A 17,353-nucleotide genomic window follows, 5' to 3' on the forward strand; every position below is an offset into this window, starting at 1 on the left:
GGCATCACAGCTCACAGCAACCTCCAACTCCTGGGCTCAAGCGAGTCTCCTGCCTCAGCCTCCCAAGTAGCTGGAATCACAGGCGCCCGCCACAACGCCAGGCTATTTTTTGGTTGCAGCCATCATTGCTGTTTTGGCGGGCCCAGGCTGGATTTGAACCTCCACGTTAGGTATATGTGGCTGGCGCCTTAGCCACTTGAGCCACAGGCGCCAAGCCTAGCTTCCAATTTTAAGAACACTTGTATAATCTGCCATTTGTGTCTTCTGTGGCTTTCAGGATAAATGATGCAAGTTATTAGCCATCGAAGGCACCATACACCATTGGCCATCCAGTGGCACCCTCTAGGATATCTAGAGACACCACAGTACTCTCCTCTGTCTCTCACCTCTGTGGGATATGGCCATATCTCCAAGATCAAAGGTAAAAAGTGTGTCATTTCAAGTTGAGGTCCTCAACACTCAAAGGCAGATTACAACTATGCAAGAGCTCCTGCTACTTGAGAGGCTAAAAGAACACAATAGGGAACTGTTACCTGAAAACATGTTCTCTAAATGACAACAGCCTCTGCCCCGTGCAATACTGCTCCATCCTCCACTCAGTCCACTCCACTTGCCTTCTCTTTCTCACCTACCTAACACCGCCCAATGGGGGACACATCAGCAGTGATGAATGAGATCAGCCCTTCCCTCTTCTCCTTCCCTCCCTTTGCTCACCTCCCAACCCTGGCACAGGTCCAGAGCCTCCCCCTTCCCAACCAATGAGCTATGCTCAAAAGAGCTCATCTATCTCTCCTCAAAAACACAAATGACGTCTCCATGAGACTTCATCTTTCCTTAGAGTCTAAAGTAGTTCTGAAGAAAGGAAAACCACCTCTCGGTCCCATTTTGAACTCGAGTTGGAAGAGGTGAGTCTGGTCTCAAAATGGAGGTAAAACTGCCACTCGGTCAGCCTGACTCCAGCGGCCTGTCAGCCCGACTCCGGGGACTGCTGCCACCAGCGGGGGGGGGGCATGATCCAAAGGAACCAGAGCAGTTGAGAAAACTGTTTATTGGTGGTCTGAGCTTTGAAACTACAGATGATACTTTAAGAGAACATTTTGAGAAACGGGGCACACTCACAGATTGTGTGGTAATGAGAGATCCCCAAACAAAACGTTCCAGGGGCTTTGGTTTTGTGACTTACTCTTGTGTGGAAGAGGTGGATGCAGCAATGTGTGCTCGACCACACAAGGTTGATGGGCGTGTTGTGGAACCAAAGAGAGCTGTATCTAGAGAGGATTCTGTAAAGCCTGGTGCCCATCTCACAGTGAAGAAAATTTTTGTTGGTGGTATTAAAGAAGATACAGAAGAATATCATTTGAGAGACTACTTTGAAAAGTATGGCAAGATTGAAACCACAGAAGTTATGGAAGACAGGCAGAGTGGAAAAAAGAGAGGATTTGCTTTTGTAACTTTTCATGATCATGATACTGTTGATAAAATTGTTGTTCAGAAATACCACACTATTAATGGGCATAATTGTGAAGTGAAAAAGACCCTTTCTAAACAAGAGATGCAGTCTGCTGGATCACAAAGAGGTCGTGGAGGTGGATCTGGCAACTTTATGGGTTGGGAAGGAAACTTTGGAGGTGGTGGAGGTAATTTTGGCCGTGGTGGAAACTTTGGTGGAAGAGGAGGATATGGTGGTGGAGGTGGTGGCAGCAGAGGTAGTTATGGAGGAAGCGATGGTGGATACAATGGATTTGGAGGTGATGGTGGGAACTATGGCGGTGGTCCTGGTTACAGTAGTAGAGGGGGCTATGGTGGTGGTGGACCAGGATATGGAAACCAAGGTGGCGGATATGGTGGTGGAGGAGGATATGATGGTTACAATGAAGGAGGAAATTTTGGAGGTAACTATGGTGGTGGTGGGAACTATAATGATTTGGGAAATTATAGTGGACAACAGCAATCAAATTATGGACCCATGAAAGGGGGCAGTTTTGGTCGAAGAAGCTCGGGCAGTCCATATGGTGGTGGTTATGGATCTGGTGGTGGAAGTGGTGGATATGGTAGTAGAAGGTTCTAAAAACAACAGAAAAGGGCTACAGTTCTTAGCAGGAGAGAGAGTGAGGAGTTATCAGGAAGGCTGCAGGTTACTTTGAGACAGGTGTCCCAAATGCATTAGAGGAACTGTAAAAATCTGCCACAGAAGGAACGATGATCCATAGTCAGAAAAGTTACTGCAGCTTAAACAGGAAACCCTTCTTGTTCAGGACTGTCATAGCCACAGTTTGCAAAAAGTGCAGCTATTGATTAATGCAATGCAGTGTCAATTAGATGTACATTACTGAGATCTTTTATCTGTTGTAGCTTTTTCTTTTTCTTTTCATTACATCAGGTACATTGCCCTGTAAATTGTGGTAGTGGTACCAGGAATAAAAAATTAAGGAATTTTTAACTTTTCAAAAAAAAAAAAAGGAAAACCAAACAGTACTTTCTCATTATTTCTAGAAATGTAAATCTGTAACTTGCCTAGGACTGAACACTCAATTTGGGGACAACAAGCTGGAAAATAACTACAAAACAGATAAACATGATGGGGTGCGATGTGTTCCTAGTAAAATGAGCAAGAAACACCTTAGCTGTATAGGTGCACTTGTGCTGAGACCAGTTTGTGCACATGATGGTGAGTCCTAGGGCACTTACACATGAACAAGGCTTCTGTGAGCTGCACTGGGACCCTTACTTCTGCCTACCATGCTCAAGGCAAGGGCTGGGGCTCCAAGATGAAGTTGAAGACTGTTCTTATTGACTCTGTCCTCCAGATAAGAGGTTCTATGAATCTCCTAAATTTCAGGAATACTAGAGATCTTTATGACCTGAATTTCCTCCATCACGTTTAAATACAAATTCTGAAGCTGGGCCATACTCACATGAGGTCATCCAGGACTGACCGATACTCCTTCTCTGCATCGGCGAGTTGGGCCACACGGTTCGCCTCATGGATTGCACTGTCCACTTGCTGAAGCACACAGTGCTCTAGCACTTCCTGGTCATAGACATCCACACCCAAACCCTGCAGTTCAGGGGCCTGCACGCTGGGCTCCACTGCTTGGATCTGACGTCTGTCGATGTGTAGCATGGCCTGTCCCCTCTTTGGAGCTTCTGACACATACCACTCTGCAGAGGTGGATGGCCCATCGTCAGGGAAATAACGGAGCCATTCCTCCACCACATCCACATCACCAACACCAATTTCTTGATTAACTGACATTTCTTCATTATTACTGACATGTTGACTTTGTAAACAATCTTGTTCCTGAGTAGGACTTGAGTAGGGGATCTTCTCATTTGACATCCTCTACAGAGTAAAAGGAAAAAAAAATTGATATGTCTGATTATCAATTGGTTACACAGAATTCATCATACAAAGAGTTTCTTAAATATTTTAAAACTAAAGTAGACTGATTTCTTAAAAGATCAAGTACTATCCTTCCAATTATATAGATTCAAGTTTCCATATATTAATTTTCATATATTTTCTTGAGTTCTGATAATAAATAAGAAAAATTGACCAAAAAAGGAAGAAATGCAGTATCATTAACAAAGAACATTTGGGAAACCAGCTAAGAAAGCCAGCAACCAAAATCCTGAGTGACACCCATGTAATGTTCTCCAAAACAGCTAAAGTCATTTGGCTACTATTTTCCAAATTAATATCTTCATTTCATTATGAAGGTACAAATGATTTATATCATGGTAGCACGATCAACTGTAATGCACAGAATCAGTGATATGAGGAAGAAGGCTCTATATAAATCAGAGACTACAAATTTCTAGGCTGAATATCTATCTAGTAAACAAGAACTCTGAACAAATCAGAATCTCAGAAAGATTAATTAAAATGTTCTCAAAAATAACACCCTTTCAATTCACAATACAATTTCTCACCCAGCAGGTTGGCAAGAATATAAAGCTTGATAATAGGGTGATGCCTGTGACTCAGTGGGTAGGGCGCTGGTCCCATATACGGAGGGTGGCAGGTTCAAACCTGGCCCCAGCCAAACCGCAACGACAACAAAAAAAAGCTTGATAATAGCCAACACAGACAAGAAGGAGAATCCACACTCATACACTGTTGGTGAAAATACAAATCAGTAAAGCCCTTTTTTGAGACAATTTAGCAATATCTATCAAAATTTTAAATGTTGGAGTAGCCAGATGACTTTAAAATGTTAAATCTATCAAAATTTTATCTGAGCATTGCCCAGCAACTCTAGGTATTTATTCTACAGAAATAGTCACACATACATACAAGGATGCTTACTGGAAGATGTCTTTAATAATTTAATGTCACTAAGTATTTTCTGGGGTACTGATGTAAAAGCCATGTTAAGTGAAGAAAGTCATGGGGATCATTTCAGAGGAAGGCAAATGGCTGACTAGAAACAGCTTTCACCAGACGCTGCTCCAGACGGTCCGGTCCTCTCATGAGGGAGAGATCCTGGACAGAAGTGGACTCTGAAGCTGAAGGTAGGGAGCTGAGCTAAGAAAAACGATAGACAAGTGCCCATCATCTCTGCTGAGGCAAGCTGTGACTCCAAGATAACAAATTCCAGGTACAAAGCCCATTGCCAAAAGGACAAGAGAACCCTCCCCTAAGCAGGAGGCTCACTGTGGGTTCTCCACAAGCCAAGAGGGAACAAAAGACCTCTCATTTTACCGGGCCTCCTCCAGGGAGGTCTCACTTGTGAGCCAAGGCCTCATCCTGCCCCACATTAAATTGAACAAATATTGTCCCTGCAATTCTGTCTGAAGGTCTGCCTTCTGCAGAGCCCAGAGTGTCTGGCAATTCCCTGAGAGGCCTGGGCATTGTGTGGACCACTGGACAGCAGCATGAGAGGAAACAGTGACTCAGTAGAAGCCGGGGGGCACAGGAAGAGAGGGACACGCAGGAGAGACACACTGCAACAGTGCATGGGCAATCTTTTCTGACTTGGTGGCTCACTGGAGAAGTCCAGGATCCATCCCCTTGGATTTGCAGGATGAAATTGCCTGTGGATTTCACTATTGGGCCACTGGAGATCCTTTGAACTCTCCCTGGTGAGCAGTAATGATTGTACTGCCCAGCACAATCTGATTAGAACTCTCAACCTAGGCTATCCACCTGGGGACCCTCTGAGGTTGAGCAGTGGTTGTTTTGTAGCGGGAAAGGAATGATTCTCCTCCTCCAGCTGTCACTGGTGGGGAACAGGGTGCTGCAGCTGCTCGTATCTCTCCCTAGCTGAAATTTCAGCCTAATACCATGACTCATTAGGAGTGGGTAGAGGCTGGCTGACTTTAAGGCAGAGCTTTAGCTTGCACTATCTCACCAAGAAAGTCTTCAGAGCTACTGGTTGCAGATCTGACAAGGATCTTTGTAAGGCTATAAGGGAAAAGCCACAATCACAATCCTCAGCTCATGGGTAAAGGGCTGGTTAACTCCACTTCCTAGGGCCCCCAATCAGATCTCACCCTACCAGTTTTAATTGCCAAATTGCAAAAAATACTCATGGGGCAGAACCAGTGGAAGAATGCTGGCAACATGAATAAGCAGAGTAGATCAACTCCCCCAAGGAATGACACAGGAGATAGAACAGAAGATGCCATTCATAGACAAATGGCTAAATTGTCAGAAATAGAATTGAGACTACGGACAGCAAATAAGACGAATACAATGGAAGGAAAGATGGAAACAGAAATCCAAAGAGAAGTTCAAAAAAGGCAAAGTAACCAAGGATATGGACATAAAGAGGAAAGACATAGCAGAGCTCAAAGAAGTGACAAACTTATCAAGGAACTTCGAAATGCAGTAGAATCCCTCAGTAATAGAGTTGGTCAGACAGAAGAAAGGATCTCAGAAATTGAAAATAAGGCTTTTGAATGATCCCAAGCATTCAAAGAGTCAGAAAAATATAAAATAAGAACAAAATATTCCCTGAGAGAGGTATGGGATCATTCCAAAAGATCAAACATCTGACTTATAGGAATTCCTAAAGAAGAGGATGGTCCTAAAGGCACAGATGCTCTACTCCAAGAAATCAGAAAGGAGAATTTCCCAAGCACTGCAAGAAATACAGAAATTCAGATAGTAGATAGTTTCAGAACCCCAGTAAGACTCAATGCAAATAAAACATCGCATCGCCTAGACACATTGTCATTAACTTTGCGAAAGTTAATATGAAGGAGAAAATCCTGCAAGCAGCCATATGTAAGAAAAGCATTACCTACAAAGGGAGAAATATTAGAATGACTGCGGATCTTTCAGCCAAAACTTTTTAAGCCAGAAGAGGATGGTCACTGACCTTCAACCTTCTAAAACAAAACAAATTCCAGAATCCTGTATCCAGCTAAACTGAATTGCATTTGTGATAGAGAAATCAAATACTTTACAGACATATATATGTTGAGGAAATCTGCCATAACTAAAGCAGCTCTCCAGGAAATACTTAGACCCATTTTCCATAATGACCAGCACAACGGTCTACCACCAAAGTAAACTCACCAAAGTTTATCAAACAAAGCCTAACTTCCACAATGGTGAGAGGACTAAAATAATGCACCAAACCTTTGAAAAACATGATGCCCAAAACACTACCATACCTATCAATTCTCTCTCATTAATCATTCAATTAATGTGAATGGCTTAAACTGTCCTCTAAAGAGGCACAGGTTGGCTAACTGGATACAAAAACTCAGGCCAGGTATCTGTTGCCTACAAGAGACTCATCTGACTTCAAAGGATAAAAAAGACTCAGGCTCAGCACCCATAGCTCAGGAGTTAGGGCACCAGCACATATACTAGGGCTGGCGGGTTCGAATCCAGCCCTGCTAAACAACAATGAAATACAAAAAAAACTACAACAAAAAAATAGCCAGGCATTGTGGCAGGTGCCTGCAGTCCCAGCTCCTTCGGAGGCAAAAAGAATCACTTAAGCCCAAGAATTTGAGGTTGCTGTGAGCTGTGACACCACTGCACTCTACATAGTAAGTCCCTGTCTCAAAAAAAAAAAAAAGACTCAGGGTGAAGGGATGGACATCTATAATAGAAACAAATGGAAATCAGAAAAAAGCAAAGATTGCAATTTTATTTGCAGATACAATAGAATTTAAACTAACAAAGATAAGGAAAGACAAGGAGGGACATTACATATTTGTCAAGGGAAACACTCAACGTGATGAGATTTCTACAATTAATAATTATATGCCCCACCTGGATGCTTCTCAATTTATAAAGCAAACCTTAATGGATATGGACAATTTGATATCTTCCTGCACTAAAATAGTTGGAAATTTTAACACCCCTTTGTCAGTTACAGATTGATCCTCCAAGAAGAAACTAAACAAAGAAATAATGGAGGCTCGGCGCCTGTGGCTCAAGTGGCTAAGGCACCAGCCACATACACCTAAGGCAGTGGGTTCGAATCCAGTCCAGGCCGCCAAACAACAATGATGGCTACAACCAAAAAATAGCCAGGCGTTGTGGTGGGCACCTGTGGTCCCAACTACTTGGGAGGCTGAGGCAGGAGACTCGCTTGAGCCCAGGAGTTGGAGGTTGCTGCGAGGTATGATGCCACAGCACTCTACCCAGGGGGATAGCTTGAGGCTCTGTCTCAAAAAAAAAAAAAGAAAGAAAGAAAGAAAGAAATAATGGACTTAAACTTGACCCTAGAACAAATGGACTTAACAGACAATTACAGAACATTTCATTCTAATAAAACTGAATACACGACTCGGCACCTGTGGCAAAAGAGGCTAAGGTGGGTTCAAATCTAGCCTGGGCCTGCCAACCAACAACAACAGCTGCAACCAAAAAATAGCTGAGCATTGTGGCAGGCACTTATAATCCTAGCTACTAGGGAGGTGCAGGCAGGAGAATTGCTTGAGCCCAGGAGTTGGAGGTTGCTGTGAGCTGTGATGCCATGGCACTCTACCCAGGGTGACAGCTTCAGGCTCTGTCTCAAAAAAAAAAACAAAAACTGAATACACATTCTTCTGTCAGCTCATGGATCATCCTCCAAAACTGATCATATCTTAGAACAGAAGTCTAACCTCAACAAATTTAAAAGAATAGAAATTATTCCTTGTATCTTCTCAGATCATCACAGAATAAAAGTTGAACTCAAAAGCAACAGAAATCTTCATACTCTAAACAAAGTCACAGAAACTGAATAACCATACACTGAATGATAGCTGTGTTAAAGATGAGATTAAGGAAATCATCAAATTTTTGGAACAAAATAATAATGAAGACACAAATTATCAAAACCTATGGGATATTGCAAAGGCAGTCCTAAGAGGGAAATTTATAGCATTAGAAGCCTTCATCAAGAAAACAGAAAGTCAACAACTTAAATGGGTCATCTCAAGCAACTGGAAAAGAAAGAACAATCCAACCCCAAACCCAGCAGAAGAAAAGAAATAACCAAAATTAGAGCAGAATTAAATGAAATTGAAAACAAAAGAATCATTCAGAAGATCAATGAAACAAAAAGTTGGTTCTTCAAAAAGATTAATAAATTTGATAAAGCTTTGGCTAGCCTAACCAGAAAAAGTAAAACCTCTAATAATGTCAATCAGAAACAATAAAAGAGAAATAACGACAGCTTCTGCATAGCTAAAGGCACTGTGCAAGTAAAGCAAAGAGAGCCTTCGGAATGGGAGAAGATTTTTGCAGGTTACAATTCCAAAAAGGTCTGATAACTAGAATCTACAGAGAACTCAAATGAATCAATAAAAAAAGCACAAACAATCCATTTCTTTGTGGGCAAGAAAACTTGAACTGAAACTTGTCTGATGATGATAGGCGAATGGCCAACACACACATGAAAAAATGCTCATCATCTTTAATCATCTGAGAATGCAAGTCAAAACCACTTTGAGAGATCACCTAACTCCAGTAAGATTAGCCCACATCACAAAATCCCAAAACTGCAGATGCTGGTGTGGATAGAGAGAGAAGGGAACAATTCTACACTGCTGGTGGGATTGCAAACTAATGCAGCTTTCTTGGAAAAAAGTACAGAGAATTCTTTTTTTTTTTTTTTTGAGACGGAGCCTCAAGCTGTCCCCCTGGGTAGAGTGCCATGGCATCACACTCACAGCAACCTCCAACTCCTGGGCTCAAGCGAGTCTCCTGCCTCAGCCTCCCAAGTAGCTGGGACTACAGGTGCCCGCCACAACACCCGGCCATTTTTTGATTGCAGCTGTCATTGTTGTTTGGAGGGCCCAGGCTGGGGATTCAAACCCACCACCTTAGGTGTATGTGGCTGGCACCTCAGCCGCTTGAGCCACAGGTGCTAAGCCAGTACGGAGAATTCTCAAGTAACTAAAATTTGACCTACCATTTGATCCTGCAATTCCTTTACTAGGTATCTACCCAGATGAACAAAAATCTTTTTTCAACAAAGACATGTGCACTAGAATGTTTAATGCAGCCCAAATCATAACTGCCAAGTCGTGGAAGCAGCCCAAATGCCCATCAACCCGGGAATGGATTAACAAATTGTGGTAGATGTCTACCATGGAATACTATGCAGCCATAAAAAAGATGGATACTTTACATCTTTTTTTTTTTTTTTTGAGACAGAGCCTCAAGCTCTCACCCTGCATAGAGTGCCATGGCATCACAGCTCACAGCAACCTCCAACTCCTGGGCTTAAGCAATTCTCCTGCTTCAGCCTCCCAAGTAGCTGGGACTAAAGGAGCTGGCAACAACGTCCAGCTATATTTTTTTGATGTAGTTGTCATTGTAATTTGGCAGGCCTAGGCTGGATTTGAACCTGCCAGCTCTGGTGTGTGTGGCTGGCACCTTAGCCACTTGAGCTACAGGCAGTGAGCCAAGACTTTATATCTTTTATGTTTACCTGGATGGAGCTGGTACATATTATTTTTAGTAAAGTATCTCAAGAATGGGGGGAAAAAAGTATCCAATGTACTCAATACTATTATAAAACCAATATATAATCACTTACACATTATAGAAATAAATTACAAATATAGTCCAGAAAGAAAGAGGGGAGAGGAGAGACAGGGGAGGGGACAGGGGAAAGAATGGGGGAGGGTGGAGAGCGAGTGGAGGGAGGGTATTTGGTGGGATCTCACCTAATGTGCACAATGCAAGGGGACATTTCTTTTTCCTGGGTAGAGTGCCGTGACGTCACAACTCACAGCAACCTCAACCTCTTGGGCTTAAGCAGATTCTCTGGCCTCAGCCTCCCAAGTAGCTGGGACTACAGGTGCCCGCCACAATGCCTAGCTTTGTTTTTTTTTTTTTTGGCTGTAGCTGTCATTGTTGTTTGGCAGGCCCAGGCTGGATTCGAACCCGCCAGCTCCAGTATACGTGGCTGGTGCCCTAGCCTCTTGTCTTACCACAAAAACTAAGTAAGGATATGGTTATGTTAATCAGTTTGATTTAACATTTCACACTGAATATCAAATCATGACATTGTACCCCATAAATGTATACAGTTATGATTAAATAAAAATTAAGTTTAAAAAGAAATCATGGGACATAGTATGAACATGTTTATGTTGGATGAAATGTGCGTCCGCATCTGCATGTATGGGATACACACACAAAGATCTGGAAGGACACATACTAAACCTGCCAAGAGCTGGGAGGCAGCAGGACAGGGGAACTTTCACATTCTACTCTGCACAGGAACTGCTGTTTAAAGAATATTTTCACTATTTTACCAGCATAACTGTAACATCTAATAAATACATTAAAAAGCAACTCAATAGGCTCGGCGCCTATAGCTCAACCGGCTAAGGCGCCAGCCACGTACACCTAAGGTGGCGGGTTCAAATCCCCAGCCCGGACCCGCCAAACAACAATGACGGCTGCAACCAAAAAATAGCCGGGCGTTGTGGCGGGCGCCTGTGGTCCCAGCTACTTGGGAGGCGGAGGCAGGAGACTCGCTTGAGCCCAGGAGTTGGAGGTTGCTGTGAGCTGTAATGCCACGGCACTCTGCCCAGGGGGACAGCTTGAGGCTCTGTCTCAAAAAAAAAAAAAAAAAAAAAAGCAACTCAATAACCAGGAATCAGCCTTGGCTTTTAATTAACTGTGAATAAACTAAGGCTTCTTTCAGCACTGAAACTATTTCTATGAAATGACCATAAGTTCACCCAATTAGCTCCACTCTTTTCCCATTAAATAAAACAATGCCACCAACCCAGCAATGGTATGCAAAGAATTGAGCACCAACTGCCCCAGAGAAGTTCACGCTGTACTGGAGAGGTATATCAGTAACAAGACAGCAGAGCAGGTAGGCCGGTAGTGACACAGACAAGAGGCCACGTGAACCTCTTAGAAGAACATTACTTCATGTCTAGGGCCCAAGAAACACCATGCAGGAACTAAGATTTGAACACCTACCTCCCAGTCTGATATGTCAGAGGTGCTTAATACGTGCTGAAAGGAAGGAAGGCTCAGAGAGGAGTCTAACTAAAGTAATAAAAAATTTGATCTGAACCCGTAAGTTACCAGTGAATTTGGTCACAAAAATCAGGCTCTCAAAAAATGCAGTGATGGGAAACAGGGAGAGCGGCTAGGGAGGCATTTATGTCACCAGTGCCCTATGCAACATGCAGTCAGAAATACAAATCTGAGGTCAAGGAAAAGTCTGGGCCAATGTGGATGCTTCCACACAGCAAGCAAGCAGCTCCCCAGTTCCCAAGGATGACAAGTACCAGATATCACTTTAGCGGGCATGGAGAGGCTAACAATGAATAGGTTAAACACGAACAAGAGAGGAACAAGGGTCCTCCTCTTTGGGCCTTTTGTTTTCAAGAAAAAGGCTCAGCCTGGTGCTCAGCTCTTTCCAACAAAGGAGGGAGGATTCTGATTCACAGCCTCTGCATTCGCTGGAATTAAACAATTCTGTTTTCATTTTTCTTATTTGTATATATACAAGGATATTTTAAGAAAAAAAATGTCAATTCAACCAAAAATGTTAAGTAATAGTGTTATAGTACAAAGACAAGGTTAAAAATAATAAAGATTGGGGAAAACTTCTAGCAATAATAAAGGAAGAGGGCACAGTTGAAAGTAGAAGATGCTATAGTAAGTTTACATAAGGAAATCAGGAAGGATTCAGTCAATTTGCATACCAGCGGGGGTTTTGGTTATCTTAGTAAAAGAAGTATAGGTGAAACATGGGGACAAAAACCCGGACATAGTTGCTTATGAAATGAGCAGATGAGAAAACAGAGGCCACATGTCCTATTCTTTAATGAGTGGCATATCTTGGTGATGAAGGGAGACAACCAGAGTGATGAAGCTGGGCTGGGAGTGGGAAGAGAAATATCAAGGAAGAAAAACTGGAGAATATAATAGCTAGAAGGAAAGGAGGGAAATAACTTACACAAAAACATAGCAGCAGAGAAAGGTCCAGAGCAGAAATGAAAAGAGGCACAATAGGTCTTTCTCTCACTCTGGCAGAAAGACTCCTAGTGGACCTAAATTTGTAGATGCAAATCTACAAATCGCTGAAGCGAACTACAGAGAAAGTTTCCCATAAGGTAAGAAGTTTGGGCATTTCCTGGCCTGGGAGCAAAGTTAAGATATAGGCTGGAGAAGAATTAGGAGTCTGGAATAAATGTCCTGTAGAAGATAAAAGGAGATGTTGATGGAAAACAAACACTGATGATGGGTGAGGACTGAGCTGAGATTGCCCCCCTAAAACCATAAATTGCCAACAATCCCAAGGCTGCACAATTTCCTCCTCTCAAATTGGTCCTACAAATGTCACTTTTGAGGTTTTTCAGATAAGTCGTAGAACAAAAGGTCATGAGGTCAAAGATGCTGAGGAGAAAAGTAGTTGAACTGATTGTGGGGTTCACATCAGGTAGGTTAAAAAAAAATTTTTTTTAAGGTGCCAAAAGGGGGCTAAAAATGGAGAAAAGGATCAAGAAGGCATTTAGGAATCTAGCTGTGGTCAGAACAGCAGGGTTCTAGGAGTGAGAGTTGAAAACCAGACAGCTCCCATTAGAAGGTCAAAGAAGACTTTTAAAAGTAAAATAAATCATACATTCCACAAATAGTTACTAAAAATCAATTACAGTGGCTCAGCACCAGCCACATACAGCAAGGGTGCCAGGTTCAAACCCAGCCTGGGGCCAGCTAACAACAACAACTATAAAAAAAAAAAAAACAGCTGGGCGTTGTGGCAGGCGCCTATGGTCCCAGCTACTGGGGAGGCTGAGGCAAGAGAATCACTTAAGCCCAAGAATTTGACGTTGCTGTGAGCTATGAGGCCATAGAACTCTACTGAGGGTGACATAGGACTCTGACTCAAAAAAAAAAAAAAAAGGGCTCAGCGCCTATAGCTCAACAGGCTAAGCCGCCAGCCACGTACACCTAAGGTGGCGGGTTTGAATCCCCAGCCCGGACCCGCCAAACAACAATGATGGCTGCAACCAAAAAATAGCCGGGCGTTGTGGCGGGCGCTTGTGGTCCCAGCTACTTGGGAGGCGGAGGCAGGAGACTTGCTTGAGCCCAGGAATTGGAGGTTGCTATGAGCTATAATGCCACAGCACTCTACCCAGGGGGACAGTTTGAGGCTCTGTCTCAAAAAAAAAAAAAAAAGTTTAGTCTCTTAGGAAAGACAGACATTTTAAAAATTATGTAACATATATATACTTGTATATATATATACACACACAAATATTTGTAATTATGGTGACTGCTATAGGAGGAAAGTATTAAACAAGACTCTTCCCAAAATATGAGAGAAACCTAATTGAAATTGGAGGCAGGGGTCAATGAGGCCTCCTCCATAGCAATGTCTGAGCCTGGAGTTAATCAGGCCAAAAGTGGAGCAAACATACTGCAATGAAACAACGTGTGTAATTTTTAAGGCTGGAAAGAACTGGTACATTGGAAGTGGAAAAAGGTTGGAACAGTGAGAATTTCTTACTTTAAAGTTTAAAAGAGTCAATAAGGACTCACTCCATTTACTATGTTAATCTGGCAGGTTATCGTCTAACACAACACAAGGTTTAATCATCTGGGAAACAGTATCTTCCTTGTCCTCCACGTTGAGCAGTGGGACTTAGTGGCCAGGAGCCAGTTGGATCTTGGTTTGGAGAGTCCTACGCTAGCACTGTTCTGAGACGGGGCAGGCAAGGGCCAGATCACACCAGGCCTGGTTAAACATGAGCATGGATTGCAATACACTGACTTGAGAGTTGTAAGTAAAAGTAACATGACCCAATTTATGTTTGTAAAAGACTACTTGAAATGCTGTAAGGACAACGGATTGAAGGAAACAGTGCGATGAGGAGATGATGGAATACGTTCTGGAGAAAAACGATGGAAGCTTGGAATAAGATGACAGCAGTGAAGATGGACTCTACGTGGCAATCATGGGACCGCAAGGCCAGGTGGACCGCTCAATCCTTCACATAGTCCGTCCAACCTGACTGTGTCAGTGTCCAAAGCGTCTGGAATATATTTACCCCGATACTCTCTTTCAAATAACAACTCCAATATTTTAACCAATATCAAACTGGGCCCAGATGACCTAATACAAGACTGAAAAGTTGCTAATTGTTCTCTAGACCGCAGGGCCGGGACCAGAGAAGCAACTGAGGCTCCAGCCGCTCCCGGTGAGCGCGCGCCGCGACATTACTTCCGGTCGCAGGTGAATCGGACAGAAGTCGCGCTCCTGGCCTCAGGATCAGCCCCCGACCGCCCACACAGGTTGGCACTTCCACCGCGGGCGGAGGCCAGGGCGCGGGTCGCAGCTGCCCGGGTACCCTGAGCCAAACCCAGTAGTCTCCCACCCGACATTCAGCCGGGCAGCCCGAACACTCACCACAGCCGGCAGCCCGAACACTCACGACAGCGCCGCGCGGCCGCCCATACGGAAATAGAGACCAAGCTGCCGCCGCCAGCCACCGTACAACCCGGCTTGACGGGCCTCAGCGCATGCGCCGTCGGTCGGCCGTAAGCACCGCCCCCAACAGCGACTCCGGCTGGGACTAGAGTGGAGAAGCTGGCTCTTGCGCCCGGCTTCTGGGTTTGCTTTTAAGCGCCGGCCCAACCATGTGGTTTGAGGCAATCCAGTAGTCCGGCTTTTGTCCTTGCTTGCTAGCTGGCGGAAGTGTTGTGACCGCTGCAATCAACTGTGTAGATTGGTGCTGGCGCATCACCCGGAGTGAAAAATAACCTCTCTAGTAAGGCGCTTATAATAATTAAAAGAGATACTTCCAGAGAGAGGTGCGGATGTAAATGCTTACAGTTAACCATGAATCCTAAAGAGAAAGTCGGCTTGGGGAAGGGAGCGGGCCTCACATTTTGGCCTACAGTCAGGCACAGTAAGCATTGTCACTTTTCTTTCCTTTCTTTTTTTTTGGTGGGGGGGGAGGACAGTCTCAAGCTGTTGCCCTGGGAAGAGTACCTTAGCACCATAGCTCACAGCAAAGTCCAACTCCTGGGCTGAAGCAATACTCTTGCCTCAGTTTTTCTATTTTAGGGGAGGGGGTCTCGCCTTTGCTCAGACTGGTCTCGAACTCCTGAGCTCAAGTATCCACCCGTCTCAGCTTCCTAAAGTGCTAGGGTTATAGTCATGAGCCACGGCGCTCGGCCTCTCACTTTTCTTGATGTTGGCAAGGTCTATGAATACTTGAAGACTAGAGAGAGGTCATAATTTGTATGTTCCCTCCCCCTCTGTCACACACCCAGGGTATATACAGTAGGCTTGCAAAAATGCCTTGATTGCATTAAGCTGATCATTAATTATATGCCCACAGAGGCAGACAAGAATTGTAGCTTGGGCCTGGCACAGTGGCTCAGGCCTGTAATCCTAGCATTCTGGGAGGCTAAGGAGGTAGAAACGCTTGAGGTCAGGAATTTGAAGTCCAGCCTGAACAAGAGCCAGACCCCATCTCTACCAAAATAGAAAAATTAACTGCTGCTGGTGGTGAACCCCTGAAGTCCCAGCTACTCTGGAAGCTGAGAAGGAGGATCATTTCAGCCCAAGAGCTTGAGGTTGCTGTGAGCTAGGCTGACATCTACCGCACTCTACAACAGAGTGAGACTCTTATCTCAATAGAAAGAAAAAAAAAGATGAAGAAGAAGAATTTTAGCTTGGAACATTTAAAGAAGAAAGATAAAAGATATTCTCAAATAGGTTCAGAAAGAGAAGAAGTTGAACTTTATGGGAGAAAAGCAGCAGCCAGAGATGAGGGGTGGCTATACCAAATGGGGCAAACAGGAACTTCTCAACCCAGGGATTCCAGGGTGGAGAGAGGGTGCGTGCTCCAGGGCTCCAAAGCAAAAAGTCCACTGGGAGTGGAGTGACTGCAGGTAGTCACCAAGTCTGGGTAGGGAAGTTAGACAATCAGAAAAAAAGGGGTTGGAGACATTACTAACGCTCAGTAATGACATCCTCTTACCCCTACATCCCACCTGCATTGAGTCATGTCACATAAAAACATAACTTGTAAAAAAAATGGTAATAATTGTTTTTTAAAAAGGAAAAAGAATTCTGGGGATCCCTGAAAGTATAAAGTATTGATAATAGAAAGGCAGTTGGCAGGATATTTGTTTTAATGCTTTAATATGAAAGCAGATACATCATGCTTCTTACCATTTTGAAAATGAGGTTTCTTTTTTGTTTGTTTTTGAGACAGTCTCACTTTGCCCCCCTGATAGAGTGCTGTGGCACCATAGCTCACAGCAACCTCAGACTCTTGGGCTCAAGTGATTCTCTTGCCTCAGCCTCCCAATTAGCTGGAACTACAGATACCAGCCACAACGCCCTGCTACTTTTAGAGACAAGGTCTCACTCTAGCTCAGGCTGGTCTTGAACCCATGAGTTGAGGCAGTCTACCCACCTCAGCCTCCCAGAATGCTGGGTGAGGTAATCCCACCCTGAGGTTTCCTTTTTTTCAAAAAGTGTAGTATTTTGGAGACCCTTTATATATCAGTCAGAATCTGGACAGGAAAAAATATACTCAAAAGGAAAAGTGGAGGAGAGTTAATAATATTTACAAAGGTATGGGCAGGGTTTAAGAAAACAACTCAGGATAGCACATTCTGGGCTGAATGCTTATAGGCTGAATTCATACCCTGAAGTCCTAACCCCAGAATGTGACCGTATTTGAAGATATTTAAAGAGGTAGTTGGCTTGGCGCCTGTGGCTCAAGTGGCTAAGGCACCAGCCACATACACCTAAGGTGGCAGGTTCAAATCCAGCCCAGCCTACCAAACAACAATGATGGCTGCAACCAAAAAATAGCCAGGCGTTGTAGCGGGCGCCTGTGGTCCCAGCTACTTGGGAGGCATAGGCAGGAGACTCGCTTGAGCCCAGGAGTTGGAGGT

General features: G+C 43.9%; 1 protein-coding gene and 1 pseudogene across 2 annotated transcripts in view; one reads left to right on the plus strand and one right to left on the minus strand.

Annotated features, from left to right (window-relative positions):
• ERCC6 (ERCC excision repair 6, chromatin remodeling factor) overlaps positions 1-14,907 on the minus strand; it is an 83,455-nt gene extending 68,548 nt beyond the window's left edge. Inside the window, exons 1-2 of the mRNA XM_003801659.3 lie at positions 14,844-14,907; positions 2,916-3,343 (exon numbers count right to left, since the gene is read on the minus strand). Of these exons, the coding sequence (XP_003801707.1) occupies positions 2,916-3,340 (425 nt within the window). The 5' untranslated portion in view covers positions 3,341-3,343; positions 14,844-14,907. The remainder of the gene's footprint in view (positions 1-2,915; positions 3,344-14,843) is intronic.
• LOC105888180 lies at positions 923-2,459 on the plus strand (annotated as a pseudogene). Its single transcript, XR_001161790.2, has one exon. The product of XR_001161790.2 is annotated as a heterogeneous nuclear ribonucleoprotein A3 pseudogene (transcript).
• Positions 14,908-17,353: the final 2,446 nt, after the last annotated feature.

This window comes from Otolemur garnettii, unplaced genomic scaffold (genome assembly GCF_000181295.1).
Source record: "Otolemur garnettii isolate 467f Iridium unplaced genomic scaffold, OtoGar3 scaffold00217, whole genome shotgun sequence".
Lineage (NCBI taxonomy): Eukaryota > Metazoa > Chordata > Mammalia > Primates > Galagidae > Otolemur > Otolemur garnettii.